Source organism: Erythranthe guttata, chromosome 4 (assembly GCF_056151865.1).
Source record: "Erythranthe guttata isolate IM_541 chromosome 4, IM_541, whole genome shotgun sequence".
Lineage (NCBI taxonomy): Eukaryota > Viridiplantae > Streptophyta > Magnoliopsida > Lamiales > Phrymaceae > Erythranthe > Erythranthe guttata.
The window spans coordinates 11,611,289-11,621,662 of record NC_142536.1 but is presented as its reverse complement, the minus strand read 5'-3'; the positions used below and the strand labels follow the sequence as shown (position 1 = coordinate 11,621,662).

At 34.7% G+C, this 10,374-nt stretch overlaps 2 protein-coding genes across 2 annotated transcripts; both read right to left on the bottom strand.

Moving 5' to 3' along the window:
- Positions 1-2,545: 2,545 nt before the first annotated feature.
- Positions 2,546-3,939, bottom strand: LOC105976269 (reticulon-like protein B9). The gene is made up of 5 exons (XM_088816857.1): positions 3,819-3,939; positions 3,327-3,507; positions 3,112-3,253; positions 2,952-3,021; positions 2,546-2,854 (listed from the first exon to the last, which is right to left on the bottom strand). Exons 1-5 carry the CDS (start codon positions 3,886-3,888, stop codon positions 2,688-2,690), a joined length of 630 nt encoding a protein of 209 aa, XP_088672983.1. The 5' UTR covers positions 3,889-3,939; the 3' UTR covers positions 2,546-2,687.
- Positions 3,940-4,937: 998 nt separating this feature from the next.
- Positions 4,938-10,374, bottom strand: HIK (ATP binding microtubule motor family protein). The gene is made up of 15 exons (XM_013001564.2): positions 10,043-10,374; positions 9,275-9,587; positions 9,081-9,170; positions 8,880-8,980; positions 8,416-8,532; positions 8,238-8,319; positions 8,089-8,156; positions 7,932-7,991; positions 7,714-7,838; positions 7,326-7,524; positions 7,140-7,250; positions 6,965-7,054; positions 5,917-6,873; positions 5,499-5,833; positions 4,938-5,394 (listed from the first exon to the last, which is right to left on the bottom strand). The coding sequence occupies exons 2-15, from the start codon at positions 9,522-9,524 to the stop codon at positions 5,067-5,069; spliced, it is 2,913 nt and encodes a 970-aa protein (XP_012857018.2). The 5' UTR covers positions 9,525-9,587; positions 10,043-10,374; the 3' UTR covers positions 4,938-5,066.

The following is a 10,374-nucleotide window of genomic DNA, read 5'->3' as shown; positions in this document are numbered from 1 at the left end:
ATATTGTATAAATTATTGTATAAATTAGTCTTAAATGTAGATTAAATTACTTTTAATAAATAAAACATACTTAAATGGGGTTGTCTAGGGTCCGAGAGGGGTTGTACTACTCGGACCTAAACGATTGAAAATCAACCAATAAAAATGTGACACGTATGATTTGTACGAGCCCCACAAAAAAAGTACGATACCTACCTTATAAGTGAAATTACATAAAAATCCTATAACTAAAAATTAAGTAACAATTAATAATAATTAATAATTAGGGTCATGACAAGGGACTTAAATGCACATTGGTCCACATAACCAACAATCTTTCAAATAAACCCATCACCATGTCTTTACTCTTAAAATACCCTCAATAATATATTTTTTATCAATTTCATCCATTATACTCTAACTTCTTTAATATTACACATTGACCCCGAATTTAAACAAATATATCACATTAACCCCCATTTTAATATTTTTTTGAAAAAATATTTTTTCTTAGAAAATAAATTTTCTAAAATTTTTTTGAAATTTTTTTTCCGGCCAGATTCCGGCGTTGACCTGGCAGGCGTTGTCCGACATTGAATTTATTTTTTTGAAAACCTTTTTTTTTTTTTCCGGCCAGTCAACCGCAGTTAGACCTAACCACGGTTCGGTTCGGTTCGGTTCCGGTTCCGGTTCCGAACCGCCGGTTCTGGTTCCGATTTTGGAGGAACCGGAACCGAACCGAAAAAATCCGGTTCCTTGCGGTTCGGTTCCTAACCGGTTCCGGTTCGGTTCCGGTTAGAGCCAGTAGAACCGCCGGTTCTCAATAATAATTTTTTATTTTTATTTTTTTTTTGTTATATATATATACTTTAAAAAACTTTTAAAAATAGTTTTTTTTTCAAATTAAAGTGGAAAGTATATTTTAAAAACTTAATGTTTTTTTTTTAATTACGTAATGTTTTTCTTAATACTTATATATATATATATATATATATATATATATATATATATATAGAGAGAGAGAGAGAGAGAGAGAAACATAGTGAGAGCTAGGAAATCAATTTTTCTTTCTTTTTTTTTTTTCAAAAACCGGTTCAAACGGTTAGAACCGCGGTTCTAACCGTCGGTTCCCGGTTCCAAAAATGAGGAACCGGAACCGAACCGGTTTTTTTGGTTCCGGTTCCGGTTCCGGTCAAACCGGCTCCGGTTCGGTTCTAAAACCGTTGACCCCAGTTCGGTTCCGGTTCTAACCGAACCGGTGGTCAGGTCTAACCGCAGTTGACCGCCGCTCTCCGACGTTGATTTTTTTTTTTTTAATTTCGTTTTTGAAAAAAAAAAATCTTAGATAAAAATATTTTAATTAATATTACTATCTTGCCTACTAAATTACTGTTTCATACAGTAATATTACTGTTTCAGACAATAATATTATTGTTTCGGACAGTAATATTATGAATATTATTTCCCGAACCATAATATTACTAATATTACTGTCACAAACAGTGATATTATTGCTTGAGACAGTAATATTACGGTCGAAGACAATAATATTACAGTCGAAGACAACAATAATGCAAGCCAAGACGATAAAATTAATTAATACAGTAATATTATTGTCTCAGACAGTTAAATTACTGTTGGAGACAGTAATTTTGAGCCAAGACAGTAATATTAATTAAAATATTTTTTTAAGAAAAAAAAATTTCAAAAATAAAAGTCAATTAACAGTTAAATTATTGTATCCGAAAGAAAAATTACTGTAGCCAAGACAGTAATATTAATTAAAATATTTTTTTTAAGAAAAAAAAAAGTCAATTAACAGTTAAATTACTGTCTCCGACAGTTAAATAACTGTGGAGACAGTAATTTAGCAGTCCAGATAGTAATATTAATTAATATATATTTGTAAGAAAAAAAAGGTTAATTAACATTAAATTACTCTATTCGACAGTTAAATAACTGCTGAAGACAATAATTTAACAGCCAATACATTAATATTAGTTAAAATAGTTTTTTTTAGAAAAAACAAAATTAAAAAAAAAATCAAAGTCGGAGACCCTGCGATTGAGCTACCGGAAAAGAATTTCAGAACAAAAAAAAAAGTTTTGAAAAAAAAAAAAGAGTTAACGCCGGAGACCGTGGGTCTCTGGCGGTCTCCGGTGGTGGCGAGTCAAAATTGGGGTCAAAATTGAAATTATGGTAAAAAATTGGTTAATTGGTGAAATTGTGCTAAATTAGTTAGTCGAGGTATGATCGTGGAATTTTTTATTTATTTGGGGGGCAAAGTTAAAAAATAATGTAAGGTTAATAAAGTAATTTTACATGAAGTACGATGGAGTACGGTCTTTGTACGATGTATTTTTACTGGGTTCGTACTTTAATTTATAAATTCATAGGTTCGTACTAGATCGTACTAGTTCGTACTTTAAATCAACGACTATATTTTTTTACTAAATATTTTCTACGCACCAGATTAAATCGTTTGGGTCCGAGTAGTACAACCCCTCTCGGACCCTAGACAACCCCTAAATGGGGTTGTTTGAAGAAGAAGAAAAAGAACGATACCTGAAAGAGTTGAAACGATATTCCCGACAAATTTCAAAGACTTAACTGAAAGTCATCATCGTCCAATAGTATTTCATTGACATGTATATCCCCCATTTCTCTTAGCTTTATATACAATGAAATAATGTAATTAGAGTACGTGTTCATTTATTTTTGTGTTTCAATGGTCCTCTTGGAATTGTCCCTAAAATTTCAGCCTCAAACTTTGTGTACATTCTCTTCGTCCACCGGTTTGTTCTGTAAGCAAGATTGTCGACTTCATCCTCGTATTGCTCGTATAGGTATGGAACAGTTTCTAAGCACACAAGTCCTAACGTACAACAAGTCAGCACGTGCGCATTTGAATAATTTGAGCATACAAATTTGATCGAATAAAATTATTTTTATTAGTATATACATATACTCACCGAAAAATACAAGATTCAAGCTACTGATAGAGCTTCCAATAACCGAGATTATCCAAAGAGAAACAATCGTCTGCAAAACAAAATCCCAAATTGAAAAAAAAAACAAAATGAACAACATTATATCAGAGAATAAAAGAAAAGTTTGATGTTGCATGTGTACCAGTAAAAAGAGTTTGGGATCGTATCCACTTGCGACATACAAAACGTTCGAGAAAATATAATTTAATTTTCTGTGCAAGGTTAATGCAAACTCTCTGTAAGTTGAATCTTGTAACATGATGCTGGGAATATTGGGAGGACTCCTGCAATTAATATAATTAATTGTTGTATGATTTGATTTTTGGTAGTTAGCTTGAATTAATTAATTAAAATTACCAGTTGAATGATTGGGCAGCAGAAGACCAAATGAAAATGATGAGCATTGTGGTGATGGTAAGATGGCAGAGTAGAGTTACCAAATTGTATTTCACTACTTCAAATAGAAACCATATTGCTGCAATCCCTATTAAAATTGCACCCGAAACTTTCGCGTCTTTCCACAGCACCACGTTAGCTACTGTTATTTTATGAACGACAGTTTTAGAATAATATATATTGGAGATGCTAGTATTAAATGATACATTTCACTAATATACGACTAATATATGGTTAATATATACACCGTCTATATAGTAATACTATACCAATATAAGATTGTATAGCTTCTATATTGATTTTTTTTTTTAATTTACTATGTAGATAGATTATATACTAACAAAGTTGAACATAGTTTTTTTTTTTTTTTTAAATTGAAAAGTGAAGTCAGGTTTGATGTTGTCAATGTGAGCAAGTGAATGGAAAAAAATAAATAAATATAATTAGGAATACCTTTTCCTCCACCTAGAACAGCATGTATTGGCCTTTGCCTGCCAAACAGTCTTGTAGGAGGAGTATCCATAAATATAATGCTAAGTTTTTGGTGATGATAACAAATTGAACGGCTTAAATATATACATACAATAATAGAGCATATTTTAGAACCTTGGTCCCAAAGGAAGTTAGTTAATTATTCCAACTTTGGTCAAGAAAGGTATGTATGCCTTGACCATTAAATTGTCCAATTAAACTTCTTCTACATCACTTCATTCCATTTGTTTTCTTTATCATCTTTTGGTTTTCATCTAAACTAACCTTTTTGATTTTGTATTTATTAGGGTATAGAATACTGATAGTAATATTTTCAAGAATTATTAAACACGGTCATTAGATGCTTTTTAATTTTTAGTATGGTGTATTGTATGTTGCTATAATATTTTATTTACCTAACAAAATGGTCATATATATGCCTAATTTCCAAACTTGAGGGGTCTAGCTCTAATTACACCTAACCTCAGGGAGGTAGGTTTAATTTTCTCTAAATATAATAATCTTATGATCGTTTACAAGCCAAGCCGGTGAATCATACCGTAATATCTAGAAAAACCAAACCCTATTTATTGAATTGAATAATGTAATTTTCAAATGATAATTTATTGGGCAAATTACAACCACATGTGGCTGTGAGGTAAGGTTAAATTTAAAAAAAACTCCTCTTGTTTGCATAATTACAGCCACCCATCAATTATGTATTGTCTCACGAAAAAAAAACCTTCCAGTTGATAAATCTAGAGGTGTTCATTCAGTAAAATCGTACCGAAATTTCGGTATGCCAAATTTTTATACCGTTTATCGTATGGTTCGGTAAATAACCGAATTATTAAAATTTTATTAAAAATATTTAAAAATTTATTTTTTTTAAAATTAATTTTTGTTTATATATATATACACTGAATATCGAACCGAATTACCGGTTCAATAATTTAACATGATTTTAGTAATATCATAAATAAGTCTGATATTTACCTGAAACGAGAGGTAATTTAAAGGCAGTGCATGCAAATTAAAAAACAGAAGAACGAATTGATACAGATATAATATAGATAGCCCATGTTGGAAACAAACACAATGAAGGAGGAAGAAGACTCCAAGAATTGGGAATCTCACAACTCATAAAAATTAAGGAACCAGAAATTGATAGTTTACATAAAGAATGTATGTATATATATAAATTATATATACAATCATCGGACATTATTCTCACAAATGAAGAAGGTCAGATATCTGGTTCCAGCCAACAAACCAATGCCTCTTGTCGGATGGAAGTACGAAATTAAGCTCAAACATCTCTTTGGACATATTTCCGCCTTCACAGAAACCGACAAGCTTAGCCACTATCTCCGCACTCTCTCTAACATGCCTCTCGTCGTGCGGATTGGTCCAAAGCTTGTTCATGAACTGCATCCTTCTTTGTTTTCCTTCCAATGGCACTTCCCATTTCATGTATAACGCGTCTCTTTCCTCTGCCGTCATACGCGTACTCAACCTCTTCGCAAGAAACTCTCTTTCCCGCTTTAGTGCTCTGATACTGAATCAAAAGTGGTTACAGAGTAAATATCTTGATGATATTTGATTAAAACTATATTTAAAGATAAATGAAAGATGAGAGAGAAAAGAAAAAAAAAAAAGAACCTTGATGATAAAGAGATAGTGGGCTCATTTCCCATATGAGAAGGAGCGGGACTTGCATTCCCAATCTCTACGAGATGCTGCTGCAGCCATGCCAATCGTCTAAGCTCAACTTCCACGTATATCTGATCGGCAGTGTCACCTTTGAATAGTAGATAAAATTGCGACCTATGAATGATTGACACATGGCAAACATCCCACAACTCAATGATTTGCTGCCTTTGCTCCATAAAGGACACATGCCATTGAGCTGGTGACTCTTCTTCTTGTATCACACAATCATTCACATCATCCTCCAAATTGTGTCCAGCTGCTTCATTTGCTTCAAGCTCGAGCACCTATAAATAAAGGTAATGGATTCCAATTAGAGCTAAAAAATGGATTTTTCATTCAAAAAAAAGCTACTATTATTTTTTTTTACCTGGCATACGAGAAGCTGTTTCTGGTACTGCAGTTTGGCAACACGTTCTTTAAGCTCAGTTACGTAGGCTTTTATGCTTCTCACGTTTTCTTCTGCTGCATTTTGAAACATCCGCTGCATTTTCCTCATATTTACTGAACTTGAACGTCGATACGGAGTATTTTCCTTGGAAGAGGCATCTCCACCTTCGCTCTTTGTGGGAGTATCTTTATCAGAAACCACATTAGTTTCTGCTGATGCAGCAGAGTCGTCAAAATCTGGAGCTCTGTTTTCGATGTCATCAGTGTTCAATACTTGCCTCGAAGCAGATAGAGGTGAACATGGAGATTTTATGAAGTTGTGCCTGTTGAGGCCATTACTCGAAGCCAACGGAAGCAGTTTCTTCTTTTTCGCCCAACTCTTGGGCTTTGGATTATTTGCATCTTTACAAGGTTGTTGTTGATGATCAGTGTTGGTTGGAAGAGACATGGCCAGTTTCTCTATTGACTTCTGAACGTTTTCGAGCTTTTCCTCTAAATCTGCGATGGTGCTTCCTTGTGAGTGAAGTCTGGTTATCTCATCCTTGAGATTTGCACTGACACTCTTGTTAACAGAGACTACGTTTCCAACTTGTAATAAATCTTTGGGAGAAAGTTCAATAGCACGCATATCCTTTATTTCGGCTTGCAGCTTAGCGATAGTCTCTGCTGCATCTTGGTTACCTTGTCTGTGACATGCAACCTCCTTTTGTAGTACCTCAAGGGCTCTATTAGCTTCTTCGCCTAATTGCTCCTGAAGATGCTCCAGTTTCCGAATTTCATGCATCAGAGTGAAAGGAGCTGTTGATGATTGCCTCATTGTTGTCTGCTTTCTTCCCGTATTTTTTAAGTCCATGCCGTCGTGTTTTGGTAACACAACTGTTGAAAATGAGAGGCACTTCTTTGCCATACGAGTAGGTGACTCCGATATTTTCACCCTCTGCATTGCCCCCCATACAGAATTAAGATCAAATTTCTATACTACAATGTTAAAGATGGGAATATTTGTTTCATCTATAAAAACAACATACCTGCTCCTCCTCAAGTTTACTACGCAAAGCTTCCACCTCGGACTGTGCTTGATCTCTTTGCCGCCTGAGTTCTTCCATTTCCCTCTCCATCTAACCACATGCAAGTTTTTATATATAGTAAGAAGAAATTCAATCAAATAAGTAGAGAAACTCGAGTTATGACAAAAATGCTAACCTGTCGAATTTTTGCTTCTTTCTCACTAGATGGGTCTGGGGTGCGTAGCACGGCTTCCAGTCTTGCTACTTCCTTCTGCAAATGCTTCACAAGCTGTTTTTCTGAAATTACCTGGTGAAAACAAAATTATGAATCAGTTGGTGTCTATCTTCGGAGTTAATAGCATATGACAGTTGAAAAAAGTACCATGTTAACTTGGGCATTGTTTGTCACTTCCTTTGCTCGGGTAGCAAAGAAGAGAGTATTGCGAGATTGTTCAGCATGACATGACGCTGGACTCAGAGTACATATAATGGCAGTACGTGCATTTCCCCCTAGCGAATGCTGCAATATTCTTGTCAGCTTTGAATCGCGGTATGGTACGTGACCACTTCTTTTTCCCACACTGAAAAGGACAATGTAAAGAAACTCGGTTATTATTCATAATAAGTTGCCTAGAGATGTTCACATATTTCAGAAGAAAAAACTTGCACTTGAGTTAACTTTAATGTATACATAAGAAACATCCACTTTCATACTTCAGCAATTTAAAATTGGAGAATTACTACGGCAAAAATGAATCCTAATTGCTGACCTTAGCTTTCTAATTACTGTTGTAAGTGTCATTAGGCTGAGGTTAATATGACATCCTTCCCTAAGCCTGGCACCCTCTGCATTCGTCTGAGAGGCCCTTTCACTTCCAGCTAAATCGACAAAGTTCTGCATAACAAAACCGTGTGTGAGGAAAACTCGCATGGGTATTTATCTTGCATGCCAATTTAGAAGTTTCAGGAAATCAGAGGATTCATTTACCAAGCTTGCAACATATGATCTCACACAATCTGAGTTTTCTCGAAGAGTACTTTCAATTGTCTGCATTAGAAACCAAAACAACTTCAATTAGAAAACATATTATTCATTCTACATATTTCTCCTCTAATCCATGAAGATATGACAAAAGAAAACAAACCAGTCTTATTATTTGGTGTGATCTCGAGCTAGTATCGTTAAGGGCAGTTTCACCTACTTGCCTTTGAGCTGCAAATATAGTACTTGTTAATACATTTCATTTTCATCTTATCAATGAAAACACTGTGCTTAAAAGCATCAATTATTTACCATCACAGATCTGGATTAAATTTCGTAAGTGTTGATCATCCTTTGCTGTCTCTTCCACCAATTTCTCGACCACAGTTCCTTTCTGCAAGTGAATTAATTAATGTCAAATGCAATAGGAGAAGGAAAAAAAAAACAGACTAATTCCAACACGTAGTAAAAAAGGTTAAGAGTTTGTTACCTCTGGATCGTCAAGGAGTTTAAGACTACGCCCAGATTCTGAATTGAGTAGATCCCTTACATTCTCGTTGTAGATTTCAAGGCCAGATATCCTTATTTTAAAGTCTCGTTCCGGAGTCTGTAATGTAATTGGAATCACAACAAGTTAGAAGAATACTGTTTCATGGAATTTTTATTTATACGCTGATTGGGTGTGTATAGGATGAGAATGTCTAATGTCACCAACATTTCAGATTCAAAGAGATAAGTTTGTAAAAATATGGTAAAATATAATCTATACGAAACTTCAAAACATTTCAGATAAAGTGCTTTTATTGTTGCGACAAAGTTCCAAATTGTCTAGCGCTTCAATAAATCAGAAAAACAGCGTTGTTACTCAAAAAATAATTTTATCTTGTCCGTGACTTTGTCATATGACTCAAAATTGTGCAATTAGTGGCATTAACTTAACCAGACGAAGCTTACATTAATTATATGCATGTAAATGTCATTAACAGCTTTCTCCGTAATTCCTCTCATCGTGTAAGTTTTCCCACTGCTAGTTTGTCCGTACGCAAAAATGGTTGCTGCAAAAGATATGTCCACATAGAAAACAATCTTGAGAATACATAATTTGTTTAGAAAAGTTTAAAAATAATAACTAGAGCAATTGAGGACAAGAGTTACCATTGATTCCCATGAGAGCAGATAAGGCTACAGTCTTCACTCCATCCTCGTACACAATTTCATTTGAGCAATCAGGACCAAACACTTTATCTGAAAAAAGACCCATCCATTTTGACAATTTAATTAGTATTTTTTATTAAATCAACAAATAAAAATATAGATTGAATTTGCTGTTTACTACAATTTAGAATTACCAAACATGAAAGAGGTAGGTTGAGGTGCACGGTCGTGGGTGTTGAGTCGGTTGACGATGGTATGATCATCGGTGCATTCCCAAGCCATTTGCTCTTTAGATGATTGCTCCCTTTTGTTTAAAGGCCTTAAACGTATTGTCACCACTATTTTCTCTTCCCTTGCTCTGTTCCCACCTGGAGTTGTTACCGGGGTGTTGGTGTTTCCCCTCTCCATTTTTGAACTCGGAGTTCTTACTGTCATCTTCTCCATTTTTTTGATACAGCACCAATTCACTTTTCACGGCCGCCAGCCCCAATTATATCACCAGATTTTCTGTTCAAATCATGAAAACCTCCAAAGAGTTAACAGATTGCCCCCAAATGTGAAACAAATTGACCCGGTAGCCTAAAATCATCAACGAAGCTTCCTTACGGCCCCCATACCCAAATTAATTATCTAAATAAAATGTATTCAAAATGATTTGCATTCAACGATTCCAGATTAGAAGCTAAGTTGTGCGAAAATTAAAATATTAAAAAATTTCAGTTTTTCAAGGCGATTAGACAGCTACGCCACTGGATCAAAAAAAAAAAAAGACAGCTAAACCACCTGAGTACCGCAGAGAGTGCAGCTTTGGAAAAACAAAAACGAAAGTACATTGTGCTTCAGCTATTGTACCTCAATAATGAAAATGAAGATTTGTCTGTGAAGTTCTTAACACGACAGAGTGAATTTTAACACAATTATGGAAATTAACAAAACAAAATCAGATAATTGAAGCAATTTACCTGAGAATCGGAGCAAAATGGATTTTTTTTTTTATCAGATCTAGGCAAATCAGAGAGAGAGAGAGCGGGGGAGAGAGAGAGAGAGAGAGAGATGGAAATGGAAAGCAGTAATAATATGGTTAATTTGTGTGAGAGAGGATTTGGAGTTTTGAATTTTTGAGGTGCAACGGCTAGTTTCAATATATCGTGGACCGTTGTTCCGTATCGTTAATGTATCGCCCGGACAGTAGACGCTGCGCTCAATATCTGTAGCCACTTTAGGGGGCCCCATTCTATTTGGGGTATTCGAATCCAACACTTGTTTCTGTTTTTCTTTTTCTTGTTTTCCCTCT

What these genes read in the sequence shown, in the direction of transcription:
- LOC105976269 (XM_088816857.1), bottom strand. Translation starts at nt 3,888, where the DNA reads ATGGATACTCCTCCTACAAGACTGTTTGGCAGGCAAAGGCCAATACAT. An exon ending in GCTGCCCAATCATTCAACTG is followed by an intron (nt 3,254 to 3,326) that starts GTAATTTTAATT and finishes TATTAATTGCAG; the next exon opens with GAGTCCTCCCAATATTCCCA. An exon ending in ATCCCAAACTCTTTTTACTG is followed by an intron (nt 3,022 to 3,111) that starts GTACACATGCAA and finishes TTTGTTTTGCAG; the next exon opens with ACGATTGTTTCTCTTTGGAT.
- HIK (XM_013001564.2), bottom strand. Translation starts at nt 9,524, where the DNA reads ATGGAGAAGATGACAGTAAGAACTCCGAGTTCAAAAATGGAGAGGGGA. An exon ending in TTTAATCCAGATCTGTGATG is followed by an intron (nt 8,157 to 8,237) that starts GTAAATAATTGA and finishes CTATATTTGCAG; the next exon opens with CTCAAAGGCAAGTAGGTGAA. An exon ending in AAGAAGCAAAAATTCGACAG is followed by an intron (nt 7,055 to 7,139) that starts GTTAGCATTTTT and finishes GCATGTGGTTAG; the next exon opens with ATGGAGAGGGAAATGGAAGA.